A 22,267-nucleotide genomic window follows, 5' to 3' on the forward strand; every position below is an offset into this window, starting at 1 on the left:
AGTATATTTCTGTAAGACAACAGCAGTAGATAGATTTCTTAATGTTATAAACACTTCTGCTAAATGGTTTTGAGTGGTACCTCAAATGGTGAAACTCCCAAGGCCAGGGGGAGAAGTAAAAGGAAATACTAAGCCAAATTCTTTCCTCAATTCATGTATGTGATACAGAAACAACATTAAAAGGAAGCAAGTGAAAGAAGAAAGGCACATTTTGGTCTTGATGAGAAAGCAGCTATCAGACAAACTACAATGATGGGCTAAAAGAAAAAAAAAAATATCTGTGTTTAGAAGAGTGTATTTGAAACCAAATACTGCCCTTACATTTCCAGCTTATAAAATCACAGGACTAAATTAGGCTTCTATATTATTTTATTTCCCTCTTAAAATATAGCATTGAAGTCCTGCACACATATAAATATCCCTACAGTTTCTTACACACTTTCTATCCATCATTACTTAAAGTGCCCAACTGTGAACATTAAAAATAAAAACATTACTGTTAAGAGTGGCTATACTTAAAAGGACTGGTATTCTGACTATGCAGGCCACTGATTTTACAAAAATCACCTGCAAAAGAATACACCCTAAACAACACGCATCAATATTAACCCTGAAGTAGCTGGCTTTTTTCCTCCACTCAGCTGATCTACAAGTGATTAATGTACAGGGTTTATTTTTGAAACATGTCTTTTACATAGTGTAAGAATAAAGGATAAATGCATTACTTTCTAACTCCCTCCTTCCCCCAACAGAGTGTTTACTGTGTCCCAAGCTGCTATGTTGATTAAAAACCAGTTGAAAAGAGCTCTGGAAATGCATGCAACTTAAAATTCACTTAAACACACTTCAAGTTATAAAGTCTGAGAGATTTTAATTCCAGCACGTGGCTATGGTTCAGTTGGATTATTAGATGTGTTTGTTGTAGTGGTGAGATTGGTAAACACTTCCTCCTTAGTTTCAGGCTGATGTCTTTCCACTTTGGGTTCCTCTTTGGCATCTTTGTTACTGGCATCTCCCTTGCTCTTGACTACCACAGGCTCAATCTCCATGATTTCCTGTGGTGGTTTAGGCTCTGGCAAGTTTGGCTGAAGTCCATCAACTTGAACAGGTTCTGGGACATCTTCTGCTTTCTGTTCAAGTCTTTCCAAAATGTTCTGGACCTTCCTTACACCATCTCTCCTGGCCTGGCGCACATCCGCACGACCCTCGGGGTCCACCGAGTCTAGGGCTAGCAACTCTTTGGTCAAGTACTCTTCAATCATCAAGTATTTTTTGTCAGTTTTCTTGCCTTCAAAGGAGTCGACTGCCTGCTCAAGCATTTGTACTTTCTCCAGAATTGCCTCCACTTTCAAAACACCAGGATGCTTTTCAGGTTCTCCTGTTTCCATCGTCTTCGGTGTTGCTGCTTCTTCAGGAGGTGGCCTTTCCTGGGGGGGAACAATCTTAGCTGGGCAGGGAACTTTTTTGTCAGCTTTCTCTGCCTGGGCTGGAGGCTTCTGGGGTGGTAGTTTAGAATCTGGTTCTTGGTGGGTGACCTGAATTGGGATGTAAGATGATGGTGCCTCACTTTCGGGTGGGACTGCCTTGTTTTCAGGTTTGATTTCAGGTGGTGGGGATGGTTTCAGTGGTTCTTGAGGTGGGGCTTGTTGCTGAGAAACCTGGTGAGCAAGGCAAGTTTGTGTTGAGACACAGTGAACAGCACTCCTTATTTCCTTCTAAAGAACAAGAAATCTAACATCCAATTTTCTGTACTTCTAGAAGTGCAATTTTTGCACACACCAGATGATTAACTTTTCCTGTGCATTGCTGAATTTTACTGTTTTAAAATAAAACAGCACTGTGCTTAAGAGTTCAGTTATCGTTTCCAAGCCATTGCTGATTACATGCACCAATGAACTCTTAAGACATTAAATTTCAACCCACCAAATCCTGCCCATGCTCACTAAAATCAGCCCTATGAGCAGTTTTATAAGATATCACCTTAAGAGCAAAGCCCTCACCTGACTTAAGCCAGTAAGATTTGGTGCAGCTGACTGCAGCACAGTCGAGATTTCATCCCCAGTGCACCACTAACTAAGAGCTGTGTTTCTCAGAAAACTAACTACTTTTGAGTTTTAATCACATTTTGGGCTATTCTCATCCTGTTCCCATTTTCAGGACATTCCTTTTTTTACTGCTTGTTTTCACTTCTACTGGTTCTATCTTTACAGTACTTACATGAAGAGGTTACTATGTCAATCTTATTACACTGTAGTGATTAGAGACAATCCCTAGGGTTACTACAAATCTAACTGTTATCAAATCAGAAGTTTCTTGAAATTGAGATTATATTTGAAATCTTGGCAGAAAACTAGAATTAGCGAGACCTGTATTCTCCTTCCCCTGCCACCCCCTCCACTTACTTGTGCATATATACCGTGATTTTGGGAAGGTACTACATCCAGCTCTCACGGATTAACATGGCTGAAGCAAAATTACCTACACATTTACATTTAAACCAAGTAAGTAAATGGCCTACACTGACAAGCTGTTACTGCTTTCAAGCACAAAATTTGATTACAGTTACAATGCTAACTTATTTTTACAGGTGTGAACTGAGTTCCCTAATCAGCTGGCTCAATATTAGATCAAACTTGAAATTTAGACAAAAGTACGTAAATATTTATAATAAAAACAAGAAAGACGTTGTAAAAATGAGGATGTTACAAATAGTTAATAAAACTATTATTTTAATAAATAGTTCAAATTCAAATAGTTCCAATTCAAAACTATCTCCTAGCCTTGGGAGAAGGAATAGACACCACAAATACCTCAAGTTGGGGCATAACAAGGTAAGCTCCAAGAGAATGGAATGGTTAATGAGACCAAACAAGAATTACTTGAACTAGGCATGAACTACTCTAATTAGCATACTAAAACATCCACCCTCCAGCAAAGAAAGCCCCCTACTAACAAAGCCCCCTCCCCACAGAACATGCAAGGTGAAAGAAAATAATGCTGTACCTTTAAACAGAAATGAGGCTTGTAAGAACCAATGAGAGTTAAATTATTAATTACTAAATGTAATTGTAAACCCTTGTTCGAAGTGTATAAAATGTTTTACAATGTGTGAAGAGGAATGCTAGCTTTGTGCATTTAGCAGCTAGCTCCCATCTCTGCGCAGACATGCAATAAATGGTATCTTGACTCTGCACACTGACTAAAGAACTCCCTTTGTGAGACAACATAACGCAGAACGTGCCATTAAATCTGAAGTCTTCATCATTTTGTCCTAGCACCTGGGTTTTCAAAGGTATCAACCTAATACTTCTCCTGTCATTTTTTTTTGTTCGTTCACATTTTTAATGTGAAATCTCTCCAGAGAGGAAATCAAGTCTTGTTTTCGTACATACCCTCTTCCACACACTCAGTTGTCAAATTCCCAGTAGTCCTTAGCTGTAGTTTTAGTAAGAATTTTAACATGGAAAAAACGTCTGATGAGCAACATGTTCTATGAGCAAGAGCGTGCTTTATGTAGGAAGAATAAAAAGCTCAGACTAGATTTTGGTGATCCTCTTTCTTCATGACTAAAATTACTTGGTTCGTCTGATGCTATCCTAAATGGTTCTGAGACATCAATGAAGTATATTTACACAGATGTCATAAATCCCAGAGACCTGATTTTCTTCTCACAAACATAATGCAACATCAGTGACCTCAGTGTAATTACACCAAATTATACTCTGACGAGAGGAAAATCAAATTGTGTGTTAAATCATATTTCAGTAATCTAAAGACTCCACACTCCCGATAGGTGGAAAGGCAATTTGCTTATAACATTATCTCAGTATCTCCTGGTTTGTTTTAAAGCCAGAAATAGAGACTGCTTTACGTGCTTTCACATACCTGTGAGTACAAGTTAATTTTTCAGCTCCAGCCACACTGAACAAAATACCTGGCAGGTAATTCCCTTCCCCATTCTACATACCTGGGGTCTGTCTACAACTGTCTGCACTCGGATGGGAGCTGGGGGCTGTATCTGGGTGGTAACTCTGGCTGGTGAGCTTTCACGGCTCGACGAGCCTCTCTGAGACACTCTGAACGGAGACTGCGCTCGTGCCGTCTTGGGCTCCCTCTCATCTGGTTGAATTCTATGAAACACTGGTTGGTGGGCTTGGTATTCACTCTGCTGGGCAGGGTAGTGGGTCTTCTGTGCCTGATGGTAGACTTGTGTTGGTTGCCGTTGGATATTTTCGTGGATCACAGGAATTGGAATATAACCACGAGGAAGCTGATGGCTTCCTGCATTGGGTCTGCCAGAGGACTGAGGGGAAGCGGTTGAAGAATCGGAAGCTCCAGGAGATTGAGGCTGCCACAAAAACAAAATCCATTATTGTATTTTAACCATTTTGTTCTCACAGTACTTTTAATTTCCAAAGAGAAAAGGAGATGGTCACAGAAACTGAACTCATGTTTCCAGCACACAAGGGATCCACTTCCTTGGTTTTCTGGCCAAGGGCCTCACTAGATAAAACCACAGAAGTTGAGAGCATCATTATAACAAGTAGAAACCTGAGCTACAGCATTCCCAGCCCTCAAATGAGCAGGGAGTGGATGCTCAGTCAGAATGTTTGCTACTTTTGCATGGCTGTTCCTGTCTAAGCCTGTTAAATTTGAGGTAAACTGAAGTTAAGCAAACAAATTACATGCTAGAGACAAAAAACCAACCCCTTAACAGAGGCATACAACATCTAGACTTCTGATCCCAGTCACACTTAACAGATTTTGTTTGTTTGGGGTTTTTTGTTTGTTTGGTTTTGGGTTGGTTTGTTTTTTTAAGTATGTAATTGAGTAGCAGGCTACGGCAATGCACATATGGCTAATGCTCCCTTTCCCCCCCCCAGGCCCTCCCAACACCTTAGCCCCTTGGCACCAGCAGCAAAAACCACACTAGCTTCAACCTGCTGTTAGCAGAAGTAAGCACTGGGCTCACTGCAGAATCCAGTTCCCAGCCTGTTCCAATTTGTGGGTCTGCAGTTTGGGGAAAGGCAGTTTGTTTGCTCACAGCTCCCTCCCACCGCCTGCTATGCCAATCCATCACCTCACCTACTCTGCACCAATGCCAGCAGCTGCCAGGCTATTCTCTGACCAGTTTCACTCACTAAGAGGAAAAAAATGATTTCCTGATGGGTTTGTTACACAGCTCAGTGAAAGCCTGGAGCTGGCAGAGGAGAGAACAGGACCACACAGCCAGAAGACAAGAAAAGGGCAGGCAAGGCAGAAGGGGAACATGACCCTTCTTTCAGTGCTGGTGAACTGCCCAGCTGCCTGTGAAAATGCTGGTTTGCATTATGGTACCCATCCTTACCACTGCTGGTAGCCTTGTTGACATGGGGTCTGAAGGTACAATCACAGGCTCTGGTCAGCCGATACCCACACTGTGCTGCCTAAAGCTTGTAACAGCAAGTTCTGAGGTCCTCAGTAGTTACCTCAGAGGACTTCAGTAAGAGGCACAGAAGACATGTTCCTGAAGCCACTCTACATACAAGGCAAAGCTGTGCAGTGTTGGGAGAAGGAAAAGCTGAGCCTCTTGTCCTGGTACTGCATGGACAAGGCATCGTTAATCAAGACAACTGAAGAAACCTGCTAACAGAATTTTAATTATGTTCCTCAGACTCCAGACAGGGTTCAGAAAAAGCCACCACCGCTGAATTACAGACCTGGTGAAGGCTGAATTTCCTGCTCATCTTACTTTGAATAAAAATGAGGATGGTATTTCCATATATTGCAAGAATACCAATTCTGTAAAATGTCTAGAGAGAACAGGCAAACCAAAATCCTGCCTTCCGAAAAAAGAAAAGTCACCCTGCTTGCTTTTTGTTAAGAGTTCACAGTTTGAAAATATTCTAACATGCCACTGAAGGACAAACATCCATATGGCTGTAAAAGTTAATTGTGAAGTATTTTTAATCTATACACTGAATACACCTGAAATATTAAATTGGAAAGTAAAGATCACAGCAATAGGACTTGTGAAATGGTCTGGGTTGTTAGCCAACTGGCCACTTCAGTTTTGTCTCTCCTGCTTTGATCACTTCGGTGTGACTCATGGTGCAGAACAGAGACTTTATATCCTCCGCTTGTGGGGGAACCAGTATAAACAATCCTCCCCTGCTGCAGGCCCTGGGCAGCTCTGAGGCTCCCTTTCTGCAGAAGCCATTTACATGCATTGATTTCTGCAGAACCATTCTAGAATGAAAGCAAGCTATGCTAGAAAAACCTTACATATTTATGCTGCCATGACTGTGCACTTTTGCATTTTAATACTCTGGAAGTATTGGGAAAATGCAATCCTGTGGCAAGTTTGGCTTTCTGAAGGATAAACTACCCGCGTGACATTCAGGCCATAAATGCTGCAAGGACCAATGCAAACACACCCCAGCAACACTGACAAGTTACCTCGGGTCCGTGTGCGGCCGGCGCTTGGGCTGCTGCAGCTGCTGTTGTCTGTCCACATTGTTTATCTGTCTGAGAAGCCTCCGGCGGTCCCCTCGGAGGGGACTCGGGGCCGGCATAGGCCCCCCTTAGAGGTGGCTGTGCCTGCACCGTAGTAGGCACAGCTTCTGTCTTGTATCGCTGCACACCAGGCTGTGGAGCAGAAAAGCACGGGTGCTGCTGTCTGCCATCGATGCCCTCATGGATGACAGGAATAGGGATATAGCCAGCCCGGAGCTTGGGGTATCCCATGTTTCCTTCTCTTGCTGGCAGCTGCTTGGGGCTATCACGAGATGGACCATTTGCTGATGACTGGCCTTCCTAGAAGTTAAAAACATCACATAGCACTTGGTAGCTCAATACATCTGGCAAGAAAGAACTGCCCTAAAGGTCTGTCCCAATATCAGCTGCATATAAGAAGCTCTGACTCTCTCAGGTCTGTGCAGGGCAGCTAACAGCAGGTGCTAACACCCCAGATCTGCAGGCAAGAGAAGAGACGAAGCTAAAAAAAAAAAATAAATCTGCTTACATATGAGGCTTTTACCCCCACTTCTCATAACTACCAACTTTGGCTTTAAAACACCTGCCTAATTACAGCAGGATCTCTTACTTAGTGCGCATTACCTGCATTTAGCCAACAGCCCACCCCTTCAGATGGAGCTCTTCCAATTCAACAAAGTGTGTGTGGGACCAGAGGCATTTCCTTAGTACCTCTCAGAACTCACCCATGCTACAGGTAACATCTGAAAAGGTACTTCCAAGGAAGCCTAATCCCACCAGAAGCACAATGTATGTTGGTATTGCTCTTCCCACTGGCTATCTGAGCAGTATGATGCTGCATACTGAAGAATATATTCACTTTCAGCAAGGTGAGGATCCAGTTCAGCAAATACTGAGGGAAAAGACGACAGGATAGTGTAATGAAGAGGAAAACCACTGAAAAGCAAGCTGAAATCCTGTGTCGCCCGAGTATGTTCACCAGACAATGTCAAAGCTCTGGCAAGGGTGGAAGTGGTTTGTACTAAGAGCCCTCACAAGTCCTCTAGTAAGTTCTTCCTGCATCGGTCATTCTATTTTGAGGCCCCACGAGGGCCAAGTTCCAGATGTATCTCTAAGTCAGATCATATAACAAGCACCTCTGTCATTCAGAGGGTAATGTCATTATTCAGTAAGAGGAGAATTTAATAAGGGGACATATGGTGCAAGTGTTGGAAACCCTATTTTTAAAGAGGTGTTTAAGCGGCAAAAATATTTTATGTTGCTTCTGTACACATTAACATACTCATTCATTAAGAATATTTTACCAACCCGATTTTGAGTGTTCTTCCTGTATGACAGTATCCCCTTAAAAAGTAATTTCTGAGAATTCCTGTAAGCAGTGAAACTGCAGAGAATAAAGGCTATTATGTAGGCAAGCTATTAAAATAAAGGTAGCAAGTACTCAAAGGACCAAGTTCAAAGTCAGAGCCCTGATGTTGCATTTCCTTTTACTCATTAAAAAAACCCTCCACAAACAACGGAAAAATTCTGGAGAAGGCACAAAGGAGAGCCAGGCCTAGAAAGTTCGCACAGAGAAATAATCTTCAATTGGCTTTTCCAGTTGCAGAAAAAGGATGATCTCATGCCAAGGTCTGCACCGGATCCACTGCTGACCGATGAGTCATTTTCAATTCACCCCACCAGGAAACCGCATTCCTCTGCTCCACACAGGCTGTCAGGGGGCTTCAGGACCCCAGGCACCAACAACCATTTCCCAGTTCACCAGCACGGCCCTGAGCCCACAGCACTCCCGGCAGCCATCTCTCCCAGGATCCGGAGGGATGCAACGTTACGCCAGCAAACTGCATTTGCCGGAAAATAAATTTGAGGTGCGCTCAGCTAGCAACAATGTGAGGCAGAGCCAGAGCCAAATGTTTGCCGGCGCGTGGAGCCGAGCAGGCTGCCGAGCTGGGAGGGAAACTGATGGTTCGACAGTCGGAAGAAGCACCTTGCTGCTCGCCCGGTGCTGACTCCGGCATTCTGCGCCCAGCGTGCCCCAGCTGCTCCGCACAGTCTCCCTGACGGAGGGAGCAGGCGGGTGAAACACGAGAGTTTTCTCAGGACACAGGCTGCCAGCCACCCCACCTACAGGCACGGCTCCCCCGGCTATAAAAAGGAGATTCACTCACTTCCAGCCTTGCCAGACTCCCTGCAGAAAGGGTCGGGGCAGCAGCACCTATAGATGCCCTGACATGAGAAGGCTCTCTGCCATGCTTGCTCCGTTCCACCTGGGTGGGTGACAGATCTGCCCTAGCTGCCAGCTCTTCTCTTGGCATTTTAGGGGTCTAATGTTCTGAACTGCTCCATTTGGGGATAAGACCTTCCATCTTCTGGAGTAAGCCACAATGACAAATGCTTGCCAAGGCTTCAACAGGGACAGTGTCCCACTGCCTTCCTGCCCCCCCCCCCCCCCCCCCCCCCCGCCCCCTTAACACCCTCCTGGGAGTCTGACCATGGGCCTTCCCCTCCCTTGGCTTAATTTTCAGACCCTTCAGGCTGCCCTTGTTTTGAACCCTTTTCTTTTATCTTTGCTATCTGAGAAATCTGCCTCTGCAACTTAAGCCCTGGTAAGAAATACAAAAGAGCCAGCCCAAAACCAAAGAAAAATCAGGTTGGACTGCTTTTTCAAACCATTCAGTTTATATCCAAGGTTAAACTTCTGGCAAGTTTAATGCTTTTTTTAATAGAAACGCCGACCCCTGTGAGAGCCACAGCATAAACTATAGTCTCATAACCTGTCATTTATTCTTACAGCTTCAGACAAGCTGTGCTGCTCCTGGGGAAAGTCAGTATTTTGAACTGGTCCTCTGATCCAGGCATTTTCTCCCCTGAAGTCAGGTCTGCTAACCACAGACCAATTTTTGTGTGTGTCTCTTAACAGCACAGTCACACTGCAGCAGTTCTCAGCAAAGGAAGAAGTGCAGCATCCCTCCCCCTCCCCCCCCCCCCCCATCATCAGTAGCTCAGATCCCTCTGCTTCATAGTTAGGAAAGGTGCTCTCATCACAACTGCTCTTCCTGACCCACACTGTTCTCTTCGACACTGAACTGGTATGTAACTCTAAAAAACTGGCTCGCACAAGCAACTGTTCTAATCACCACATCCTCAACATTCCTTCTTTCCTGTTCCCTTTCTTCCCACCATTTGGTATGTCCATGAACATGCACAATCCCGTGTACTTTGAAACGCCCTGCACTGAGGAATGACACCACAGCACCACGACTGAAGACTAAAAGAGGCCTTGGGTTCAGGAAGGTGGCTGCAAGTGGTTTAAGTTCATTTTTAGTGAGAATCCAGCAGAACAGTGAGTGCATGTGGATCCCAATACTCCCCCATAGTCAAGCTTTTCAGTTCTGCTTGGTGCATGGAAACCTGCATTTCCAGCCTGGACAAACAGGTTCTGGAAGGCTTCAGAAGCTCAGGTGTGCCTGGGGACACTGCAGCCAAGGAGGAGGAATGGAATTGAGCTCTGGAATGCTCTAGTCTTAACACTACAGAGCAGAGATTCATGGGTTCCTTCTGAATACTTTAATTCCCATCCCACAGAAGAGGTAGGCAGGAGACCAAAAATGGCTGTGTTTTGTTTTCATTTGCCTCCTATCAAATAGTTCTTGCTCATTATATTAACAAACATGCTATCCGAAAAAGCCCAGAGCTCACATTTAACACAAATCTACACAGAGAGATATGACCAATAAACAAGTGACAAGCCTTAGTCCATCATCCTTCCTAGTTTAAGCACAAAGACCAGAAAACCACCTCGTATTACTGCATTTAAAAAGCTGAAGTAAATTTCTCCTGCCCTCAATCCAAGGAAACAAAAAGTTCTTGACAATGAAGTCGAGAAAAACTGTATTATTCTCAGAGTATCAATGAATTTTCCCCATAAGCAGCAGGGTTGACCACCAGCACCGCCGGAATCCTGGCTGGGATCACACATTTCTTTTACATTTAAGAGACAGAATCCCCAAAAAGGACGGAGCACAAAAATGCAGAAGTCTCCCTCTAGCAGCTCAGAAATGTTAACAACAGTCCTGGCCTACACTGCACGTAGGCCTGAATCAGCCAGCAGCTCAGGCCCCATCCACCATTTCAGGAGGTGCCCAGCAAGCGTCAAGGAGTCACCACGGCCAGTCAAACGAAAGAAGAGCATCGCTGTGTTTTGGACAAGCTGCGAGCGGGAGAGCCAAGCTGCGCTGGGAGATCTGCTCAGCAGGAATGACAGCGCTCCCACCTCTCAGGACGAGGACATGCGTTTCTGTTGTGAGGCCATCACCATGATAAATAAAGGTGCAGCCAGCGCAAGTTGTGCAATTGGAAAAAACACTTCATACCCCCACATCCTACTCTTGGCTTCCCATGGGAAGGGCACGGTCAGGAGCGACGCTAAAATCCTCAAACTTGCTCAGATTTTAAGTCAGTTCTGACACTGTGTGGCATTAGACTGAAGAACACTGACAGCAAGAGAAAAACCACAGAAAAGAACTCCTGGTACAGCTGTACTATCTATCCGGAGTAGATAATGGCATAACTCCTAATGGGTCCTGGTGGCTGCTTAAGTGCTATTCCAGACTGAAACGCAGAAACCTGCAAATTCAGTCACTGCTGATGCTAGCAAACTGCCACTGGAGTCATCCAGATGGCTGTACTAATGGAATGAAATTAGATTACTTGAATAGTTCTGCCAAACTTGCAATCTCCTTTCTGAGACTCCTTGCACAATACATTTTTCCTTCCTCTTATACTGAAGTGGTCTATAGAAAAAGTTAAAAAGCTGGTTTTGCTGCCATCATACTGCCATGTTTCTTGACCTGTACTGATATTATTTGCAGTACAGTGAATTAAGTTCTCTAAAGCATGTTATGCATTATACACACATGTAGCACCTTTGCAGCTCTTGCAAAACAGCAATGCAAATATTTAAATTGTGCTTGTTTTGTAAATATGATCCAGCAAAGGAACACAAATTTCACTAACATTCCCAAGAGATGAACAATCTCTTTCTGTATGCAAACAGAAGGTCTACTGACTTCAGTACATTCTGAACTTCTAAGCTGCTGCTATAAAGTATCATGCAAATGAAAGCACTCTGGTTGCTCAAATGACTGAGAAAACACCAGTATTTGACAAAATGTGACTTGAGAGAACAGCTCCTGTGATTTTAAGCCAGATCCTACATATTCAGCAAGAAGGGAGTAATACAATTCTGTTCTTCCACAACAGAATACAACGGTAACTAAAACCAGTGACCAAAATACCACAAGTAAGTTTTCTTTACACATATATTCAAATTATTTTTTTATCAGACGCTGCCATAATAACCAAAACCGCCAGCAGTACCCAACAATTGTATCCAAGAATGGTGTACCAATTCCAGTTATTAAACCCTCACCATTTTATGTCTTGGAAAGGCAAAACTTTAGCCATTAGAACTAGATTTCACATCCACTTGTATTTTACTTTTGGCCAGACCTTTTCTTTCTTTTCTGTTGTACTAAGTAAATAAATCTAAACTACTACACTAGCTTTGCCACCGACAGAAATCGGCATATCCAAGTACTCCTAAAAAGTTTCTCAACACTGCTTTCTGTTTAAGCATATTAATAGTACAACATTAGCATAAAGTACATTTCATTAATACTTCCCAGAGAAGTAGACAAGTGGGAAGGTGGAGAGTGATTTGCTCTCAGCGCTGACCCCTGACTTCCTCCTGTCGTGCTTCAGCTACTGAAGGTTTTCACATGCTCACTCTTTTACTCATAATTTGTGCTTAAATATATATACTGAGCACATAGGCATTTAAGCAAGATATCATTAGCTAATGACTGAAGGAACCATGAATAAGCTCAGTCGCATGAGCTGTCTCAGTAGAACTCTGTTGGTCACATCATGTAACCCATTTATATGCCAAGCTGCTTTTGATGTTTCCCTTGTTGAATGCTGAGCTCTATTTCCTAACATACACATGTATAGGCAAATAGGCCTTTTGTTCTCTCTTGTAATCATCATGTTGTGTTATGCACGTATTACATTAACATATGCTCTAATGATGAAGCACAATGATGTCATTAGAAATAAATAAACACCATTAAAAATTTGAGGAGAAATCTATTCCTAAGCTTTCCAGAACAGAAAGCCTTACTGGAGCAAGTAACGTTGGCTATCTTGCAGGCCAATCTTGTTTCAGAAACTAAAACTGTTCTTCTTTTGATCACTAAGACCATTCTTTCTTTGGCTAAAATGCCTTGGTGCAGACAGGACAAAACTTGCCCTTTATGCCCATGAGTGGAAGTTGGCCCATGCACCAAAACAATCCGATGGGCCAAACTGAACATGTTCAGAGAAAGCAGCACTGACTGCTACAAAGAGTAAGCACTCTTAGAGAGTTGGTATCACTACCCATCCTATCAGCTTTAATGGACGGGGTTAAAGAAAAGCTCTTTAGAGCGCCAACAGAAATATCCTTGTCAAGGGTGATGAGAATGACACACTTTATTCAGTTATTTCAGTTCACTGCCTGCTTACCTAAGCAGCAGGTGGTCAACCTGTTGCTTTCCTGCTATTAGCTGCGAGCCAGAAATGTGGAACATGGAACAAAGTACAAGCCTCAAGAACTAGCAAAACACCAAAGCATAAAAAAGGTGAATAAGTAGCTAACAATTGAAGAGTTGGCTGTGAATTGCACAGGTTATTGTTAGGATCTACATGTTCATTCATATTTCATTTCGCACACAGAAGTTTTCTGACCTCCTTGAACAACCATTTTCTAGCACTATAAAAACACCTGCTACACTGCACCCTATTTATCCATTACAAGGCTTTGCCATCAGCCATTTAAACAAAAACAAAAAAAAAAAAAAAAAAAAAAGTACTTTCATGCTACCTGACCTACTGGGCAATGTTAGACAAGTTGCTTCCCCACTCCACGTCTCATTTTCCTGTCTGTAAAACCAGGAAGGAAAAATAAAGAATCAAACCAACAGCTTCTACAACATGTCTGAAGATACATTTTTTGTCTATAATTAAGTAATATAATTTGTGTGAACAAGCCATTTATTCCATTTCATATTTCTGTTTCACTTGGCAAGGAGAGGGCATAGCTGCCACAGAAAGAGGTGGAGTTGCCCAGAGAGTGATACTGTCTGTATACCCCAAAGCCTGTTAAGATTATTGCCTGCCTTATCATTGTTCAAGTGGTAACAATTCTATTTTTCCAAAACCACACAGCATAAGTCCTGCCTGTGTGTATGTTGTAAAATATAAAAATATGATTCATAGGTAAGAATGCTGCCCCCTGGCACAAATACTCTTCCTTCCTCCTTTAGGTAAGGGGTACACTGTGTCAGGAGTTACACAGAAACATGCAAAACCCTCCCTGCTTCTCCCTCTTGCCCAGACAGTGCTTATTTCTAGCACCATTTCCTTGTGTTCCTTTCTCTGATTTCCAATCTGATCCACCCTTGGTTTTCAGATTAATCGGTATCTCCATAAATTAACTCCCTGCTTACCATGTTCTATCAAAGGGGGCTTGAAAAAACTACACAAAGCAGCTTCAAGGAATCTGGACAAAGCCAGTACACAAGCCTCCAAAAATTCCCTGCTGATAATTTTACCACTCATACATATTATGCCTTTTATATATAGTACCTTTTTAATCCTGCAACTAACTCATTAACCTGACTGTGACAGAACACACATCAGCATAAGTAATGTAAAAGAACTGCAGGTAAGAGACACCTAAATTGTTACCTAGTCTTACATTCCCTTCGCTGGTGTGGAGCGCCATAGAAGGCGCAGAGTTTTCAGACAGGCTGTATTGAACTTTTAGTGCAATTTCTAATTTAGTCTACCAAGAATTTTTCAGTCAACTTGAACGCAAGAAGTCAGTGCTCAAAAATAAGTTCACTGCTAAAGAGATGGGAATCGAGTGACTTAAGACTTATTTGGGGAAGCAGAGAGAAAAGAGACACAAGAGTCATGAAGGGTGAGGACAGAAACTGAGGTGTAGTTAGTTGTTCCCCACATGCCAACAGTGTAGGTAGCTGCTCCCCAAATACCAACGAAGCCATCCATGGCTGCTCCTCGCTTCCTTCAGGCCTGTGCAGTCATCGTTGCAACCAACAGATGCATCACTTCACTGACTGCTCCCAGACTTTGTGGCTGGCTGCTACAGCTTTTATCTCAAACCTAAAGCATTAGTGAGCTATCGATCACTGTAATATTAGTCCAGTGAGGCTCAGCACAGTCAATTCCTTTGGTCTATTTTTAGCTACAGCATTTCCCGTTGGGTTTACTGCATGTGGAAACAACATATGGAAGGGGCATCAATAAATGTTTATACAAGCCTCTTTCTGTTTTGTCCTTTAAATTTAATTATTTTTACCAACACTTTGGGGAATACCGAAAACAACCATTTAACACTAAGGCAAACTTGCAGAAAGTATGCAGAGCTGTGATGGCATAAGCTAACACAGAAAACACCAACAACAGGTAAGCACAGGAAAACAGTAATTCAACCAAAAAAGACAGGCAGAGTGACAGTGCTACTAAATGCTCAGTAGAAGTATGCATATACACACTTAGTGATATTGATTGTACCTTTTCCTTTGACTGTCTTATTAACTAATTACACACTTCAAAGAAAGTAATTATAGTCTACCAAGAGGTTTGGTTAATAAATGTTTTTCAGTAATTTGCAAAGTCATGACTTCTCACTGGAGTAGGGTAAGAGATTTTCTTTTCTTTCTCTGGAAGGCCTCCCTAGTCCAGCCTTACACTGCAGTCATTTCATACAAGTCATAAAACTAAACACGCAGAGGAGGGACACCCATCCTTTAAGTGAGTAAAAAAAAGGCCAGACTGAACAAGAAAATAACAAGAGTGTCACCTGAATCTATGAACACATGTAAAATACATATTTAAATGCAAAAACAAGGTCTGGTTCTGTTGACTTAAAATGGCTCTGTCATGGGTTAAAATTTTAGAAGAGCCATTTCTCATTTTACCTGATTATGTATCTGGTATGGTTTGCTGCAGTCAGCGTAGTTACACTGATGTGAAGCCTAGAGTAATGGGAAGATCAAGACCATCCAATTGGGAAAAGCAGAACTTCATTATTAATACTGTCTCGGCTACATTACTTAGCCAGAAAAGCCCAGCTGGCTTTAGACCTGTGGCTCCATTCGTTGCCCACTTACAGTGTAATACCTCATTTCATTGCCAAGATCTCTTCAGAAAGGGAACAAATATTCAGAGAGAATACTGACAGCCATAGTGTGAAGGTTATTTAAAGACTATCATAAAGGTGATTAAAAAAAATCACCTGATTTCAGAGAAAGCAAGGCATCAGTAAACTCTGTACAAGTCTGCGCTTTGTATCATCACCCTTGAAGGTGATGAAGGTACATGAAGTCTTACACACAGTCAGCCTTTCCAATTCTCAGCTCACCTCAAAAGCTCCCAAGTTCTCATTTGAGCTAGACTGAGAATAAGGAAAATCAGAAAGCTGTTCATACCTAGTCCCTCCCTGCATCTGTGATTTTGTCCTTTCTAACCGTTTCCATTTTTAAAAAAAGTAATGCCTTCAAAAATCACTGCTGGATTTGAACTGCAGTATCAGTGGGTAAGCTGTCTTCTTTGGCATTGCCTAGCTAAGGAAATATTTAGGAAGAGAAATATTTCCTTGAGCCCAATTCCAAGATTCTTTTGCTAAATAGTACCCATGTCCTTATGAAATACACTGGTACTTAACAAGCAAGTGATTTCAGAAGCTGTCCATTAATTCCAGCAGATATTCTTAACTCAAGGCTCTGACGAATGGCTGTACGAGATCAGTTACACACAACTTCTATCACCATAAACTGGAGCTTTTATTCCTTTCAACAACACCCAAAAAATCAACAATTCTCCAACATTCATCTCTGGAAGCACTTCTGTCTCTCTCAGTGAATGATCCCAAAGCATACACACATTTCTGTTTATAGTGAGGAATAAGATTTTCCTGTTTGGAAAAAGGTGTATCCCACATAAACCAAGGTGCAACTCTACCTGTAATAACCCATGCAAGTCAGCAAAAGAGGAAGCACTTTTCATTACCACAGATTTCACATCAGAGAGGGGTGAAAATATTTGGGGCTTTTTTTTCCATGGAACCCACTCAAGCAGAGTACTGATCCATCAGAGTAGCTGAGATTATTAAAAGCAGCTTAAATACGACCTTTCAGTTAAATAGGTTAGTTTCAAGCGGTATTTCCACAACAGAAGCTCTGAGTGAACACTGCACTCTTCTCATGTATGTTTTATGGCTATAAAACCCCCCATACTAGGTATTATTTTATTGCCGCAACAGCCCACGTTAGCAGGTGCCTCATCACAGCAGGAAAATGGTGCCCCTGAAACAGAGTTAAAGCCCTTTTTCTATGCCAGCCTCAATATTCGTATTATCGTTACATTTTTCTAAGACCTCTCTGTATTATTACTAGAATTATGTCCTTTATTTATAGATCTAGCCCTGAGCAAGCTGCAGTGGGGGTTAGTTTGTGGCAGAAGAGCCCGTGGCTGCCCTCGCACAGGCGCCTGCTCACAGCCCGCACTCGCAAACCGGGCAACTGCTATTTTAAGACGCAGTCCGTTCTTAAAATGATAAGTTATGCCGAGCGCTTCGACCCGCACCTTCTACGCGAGGGCGGAGCAGAATAGCGGCAAGGGGCACGGCGCAGGGCCGCTGCGGCCCCGCCACCGTGTGCTGGGGGCTCGGCTCACAGCCGGGGCTGCGGCGCCCGGCCCGGGGCTCCCCCGGCGCAGCACGGGCCCAGCCGGCCCCGGGCTCCCGGCCAGCCGCCCGGCTCCGCGCCGCCACCCCCGCCTCTCCCGGCGCCGGCCGCCCCGCTCCGCGCCCGGGTAACGTGGCGGAGCCCCCTCCCCGGCGGGGGGGCCCCGCCCGCGGCCACGCCGCTCGCAGCCAAGTGGCACGGCAACCCCGCCGAGAATCCTGTTCCCACCGGGCAACTTCTACTTCGGCTCCAGTTTCCAGCACTTTCTGCCCACAGCCGTTGCACTGCGAAATACCGGCGGGGGTCCGAGGGCTGCGCGGCCCGGAGCGGGAGGCTCTGCCCCGAGGGGCCATGCCCCGGGGCCCGGCGGGGCCGCAGCCGCCCTCCCCTCCCGCCTCTCCCTCCATGGACATATTTGGACTAAGATACGGCTTTTCTCTGAGCATGCTTGAGAGCAAAACCAGAGCGGGCAGCTGCTGAGAGTTTGTTACCAGACAGCGGGAGAGGAAAAGAACAGAAAAAAAAAAAAAAAAGATTACAAAAAAAAAAGGAAAAATAAAGATAAAAATAGAAAAGAAAAAAACCCTTGACAAGTAAGAGTCCAGGCTGGGCTTCGTATTTTTTTAAGGGTATTCATTCTTTGGGCTGCTCACAGCTGACAACCAGACCCATCAGACGCAGAGCCTCCCCACAGGCCAGATGGGCTTAACCGACTTCGAAGCAAACGCGGCCGGGCCGCGGTACCGGGCGCCGTGACGCGCCGGCGAGGGGCCCGCAGTGCGCCAGAGACAAAGGGCAGCGCCGGCCCCCCCCGCCGTACCTGCGCCGCCGCCCGCAGCCGCGGGTCGCTCCAGGTGGTGGTGCGGCTGTTGTGATCCACGAAGAAGGGCCAGCCCGTCTGCGGGTCGATCTTGATCTCCCAGCCCGGGGGCAGCGGCTCGGCGCTGCCCTCCATCTGCGGCTGCTGCTGTGGCGGCGGCGGTGGGGAGTGCGCGGCGGCGCTCATGGCGGGCCGTGCCGTGCCGTGCCCAGTGCCGGGCGGGGGCGCCGGCCCGGCGGCTTTATCCGCCGCGGGGCGGGGGGGCGGAGGCGCGGGGCTGGAAGTGTCTGGAAACGGCGGCGCGGGGGGCGGCGGCGGAGGAGGGCCGAGGGCCGGGGGAGGGCCGCGTACGAGGAGGAGGACGGGCTGCGGAGCGAGCCGGCCGGCTGGCTGGAAACTTCTGGGTGTCTCCGGCACGGCTCGGCCGTCCCGCGGGTTACCGGACGCGTCTCGCCGGGCCGGGCCGCCCTCCGGCCCCGCGGCACCGGGCAGCAGCGGGACGCGCCTCCCCGGTCCCCTGTGGAGGAGCCCGGCGGGGCCGCTCCCGGGACAGCGCTGGGGAAGGCGCACAAGGCACTGGCTGCACCGCCCCGAGCTGCTGCGGCAGCCCCGGCCCGGCCGCGGTGTGGGGCGGCCCGTGCCCGCGGCGCGATCGCCGCGTCCCGCCGCCCCGTCAGCCCGGAGCCGCGCCCGGCGGCACTTCGCCCTGTCACTGGCGATTCGAGGTGATCGCTGACAAATAACAACTAAATCACGTTTCTTCCCGAACAAGGGCGCGGGCGGGCATTGTGCTGCAGGTCCGACTGGTCTGAACTTTCTCAGCGCGTTGCGGGTGGGTGCCCCGGCCCTCAGTTTCCCTTGGGAGCACATCTGAGGGCAGGGAACCCTCCGCGAGCTGTACAGGCCTCCCGTTCCCCGTGGGTGCTGCACCGGCGGGACACGCACTCGGCACGTTTGGTTTGAGGTAACTTGTGCTTCACCACTACACCACTTGCCGTCAGTCATCTGACAGTCACAGGAACAGCCACAGATGCCTGTTGGTAGTTAGTTTAGAAGAGTGAATGCGCAGCGTCCCTCAAGTGCAGACACAAAGCTATTTGCTTCAAGGAATTCAGGGTACGCATTCCTTGGAGATAGCTGCTCATTCCCCAAGTATCTCTTACTTCAGAAAAGCCTACTTGGCCTGTTCACATCCCCGAGGGCAGTCAGGATCTCCTCCTCCTTGGGGCAGGATCAAAGAAAGATCTTTCGATACTGCTTGACACTGATCACTATTCATCTTTTGACAGAGTGACTTTTGCTTATCATACAACCCTGGTAATTGCTCAAACTTGCTCCTTCAGTCCTGCAGCTCTTCCATCCTGTATATCCCTCACCTTCGGAGCCACGCTGTGGTCCATCACCGACCTGGATTCCTGGCCTGGTTGTTGTGTGTCTTTGACTCATAACTAGCATCTCCTTTCAGATGCCTGTGTTACCATCACCATTACTGACTTTCCCTGCAGCAACAAGGCACACACCTCGTGCATCTCACAGGCAGCCCTGGGCTGCAGTGCCTGTCTCTGGACGCATGTCCTACCTCTGCTACCTCTCCAGCTCTCTCAGTGACATAAGGCCTCTCTGCCCAGCCTCATGAATGTCAGCAGTTGCCTCAAAAGATGTAATATCAGAGAATTACTCCACTTCCAATCTGTAGAGATCTGCAGAGGAATTTCACTCTTGTCTCCTAACAGAAAGGCATGCTTAGACCATATGGTCTGTGTAGCATATGCCAGAGTCTTTGCCAAATCAACAAAAGCAGCTGATTCAGGCAGGGGGGACACAGATGTTAAAAGGTCTTGCAGGAAAATTGCTCTTGTAAGTTGAGGAAGTGATACAGATGGGGTTTGTAGCTGATAAAGAGAGATGTGAAGAATGGGGTTCCTTTGTTTTGCTGCAGCTGGCAGCTAACCATGTACTCCACAGAGGTAATGAGTAAGGTCAACAAGTAGGTGAAAAAGGAAAATCCAAAGGGGTATCTAAGAGGCTTAAATTAGACATTTTTGTGAGGGCACACCCTCCTAAGAAATGGAGGGGATTGTATTTCACAGAAATTAGCATGGGCTAGTGGTTCGGGATTCACTTGAGCTGCTGCAGGAAAGAAACCCATAGGTGGAGAAACATCCAGCTGGAGAGAGAGCAGTCTGGGCTGAGAAGGAAAAGCATTTTAGTGATTGAATTGAGTTGGCTAGACCTCATACTTTTTCTGTTAATTAAATTGTCTTTCTTGACAGGTGGCTTTTAGCTTGGTTTCTCGTGAAGGTTAAAGGACTCCCAGCTAGGTAGTTTATACAGGATAGCGGTACAGGGGTTCACTTCTTGTTCTTTTGTATTGTGCTGTCGCCAGATCGTAACTGCAGCCCTGAGGCAATATGGTTTCTAGTTTTTATACTGTCATTAGCCATATTTCAGATCAGCATGATTTATGGAAATGTTCATGTAAGGAATACTGCCAAGCAAAAATCTTGGGTTCAGGACAATTTGTTATTAAGATAAGTAGGTCTCTGTTGTGTCTGGCTAATCTCAGATGAGACTGGAAGCTAAAGGTCTATATATTCCATTTCAGAAGGAAAAACAACCACGAAGCATTTGCTATTTTTTGTCATCTTCATATAGGTGCAACCACAGTACTCCTCATTTCTCCAGGTGCTGTCTGCACTGTGATTTGCACACCGAGGAATACCAATCTAGGCATTTGCTCCAGTGTTCTAATACAACTAGAAACTGTGTAATTGCAGTTACCCAGGATTAGTAAAATCTACAGGGTTTTCACATGTTTGTTTCTCTTGAACATGGGCTGATTCTAGGTAAACCAGCTAGAAAGCTATTAGGCTTGTATGCACAACTGGATTTCCAAGGAATAACCCAGGACCCCAAAGCAAAGCAAAGACATTCCTTCCTCAAGCTATCAGTTGCACTGTTTCTCAATTTTAACTTTAGAACTGTGGAGAAAAGCCTCAGCTTCTGAGTTACACAATGGCCTGTGGTTACTTGAGTTGTAGGTATGGCTGTTTTCCAGAAATCTCAGGACAGTGTATTAGCTAGACAGAGGATGGACTGCCCTGGGGAGTCACTGTGTGCTGCCGGACCTCCCTTTGCGGATGGATCAGTAGATGTCTGCATAGGTGATCTCCTTCATCTACAGTTCACACGAGGTCTCTCATTACAGATCTGTCTAAGATGGTCAGGCATGTTTGTGTGGACTGTCCTGCTGCAAGAGAGCTCCTTCGTAGATGCACTCCAGCTCTAGCTCAAGTTGTATGAAGCAGCACTGTTGTAACAATATGATTGTTACTCATTGTATGAACAAGTAGAAATCTCTGGTCTGTCAGGAAACGTCTTGCAGTAAGCTCTGAATTGGCTTTCTACCTCCTGAGAATCCGTGGCAATTTAGCAGATCACCCGAACAGAAAAGGTGCTGCTGTTCAGGACTTGCTGAACGTTGAAGTGCTTGTTCAGGATCGGGTGTTTTAGAAAGCTGTTATTGATGAACCTGTGGGCAAGTGATGCATATGGCACATGTCTAGTGCTGTATTTCTAAGCAGGCATCAGTCCAAGTTCTCTGCTGGATGCAGTTAAGATTGAGTCATATGAAAGCTCTGTTAATAAATGCAGCAAGCACACAGAGTTTCTCAATCTTCAGATTCAAGAAATGTGATGAATTTCACCAGCGTGATTTCCATTGCCTGATGTTTCATCCAAATCCAGAGTATCAATACTGAATAGCCCAGAACTCCTCCGGTTGCATTTTGAATATCCTGCTCCAGGTATACGAACCATTTCAGCTAAAAGCAAAAAGGTTTCACCTATGGGTTCTCTGCTAACCATAACCAGAGAAGCGAAGATGTTTGGCTTCACAGTTGTTCAGAACTGTGGATTTGCTTGTATCAACAGTACAAAAAAAAGCCACTGATACAATCGAGCTCCATATTTCAGAACATTAAAGATGCAAAATGATTGATAATCCTGTACAAATCTGCCATGGAGGCTACAGACCACTTTTGACTTGATTTTCAATGTTTGTTTGGTGTATAATTTAGTGTAACTGCTGATGTAGTAGACAGCCATCCACAAATGGTCTTATCTCACAGTGCTGTACTGGGACAGACATTGTGTGGTTCAT

At 45.2% G+C, this 22,267-nt stretch overlaps 1 protein-coding gene across 1 annotated transcript; it reads right to left on the minus strand.

Moving 5' to 3' along the window:
* Positions 1-279: 279 nt before the first annotated feature.
* On the minus strand, positions 280-18,365 carry BAG3 (BAG cochaperone 3). Its single transcript, XM_027812174.2, has 4 exons — positions 18,106-18,365; positions 6,439-6,795; positions 3,968-4,348; positions 280-1,658 (listed from the first exon to the last, which is right to left on the minus strand). Exons 1-4 carry the CDS (start codon positions 18,289-18,291, stop codon positions 888-890), a joined length of 1,695 nt encoding a protein of 564 aa, XP_027667975.2. The 5' UTR covers positions 18,292-18,365; the 3' UTR covers positions 280-887.
* Between the last annotated feature and the right edge of the window lie 3,902 nt (positions 18,366-22,267).

The sequence above is a fragment of the Falco cherrug genome, chromosome 9 (genome assembly GCF_023634085.1).
Source record: "Falco cherrug isolate bFalChe1 chromosome 9, bFalChe1.pri, whole genome shotgun sequence".
NCBI classification, from domain to species: Eukaryota; Metazoa; Chordata; class Aves; order Falconiformes; family Falconidae; genus Falco; species Falco cherrug.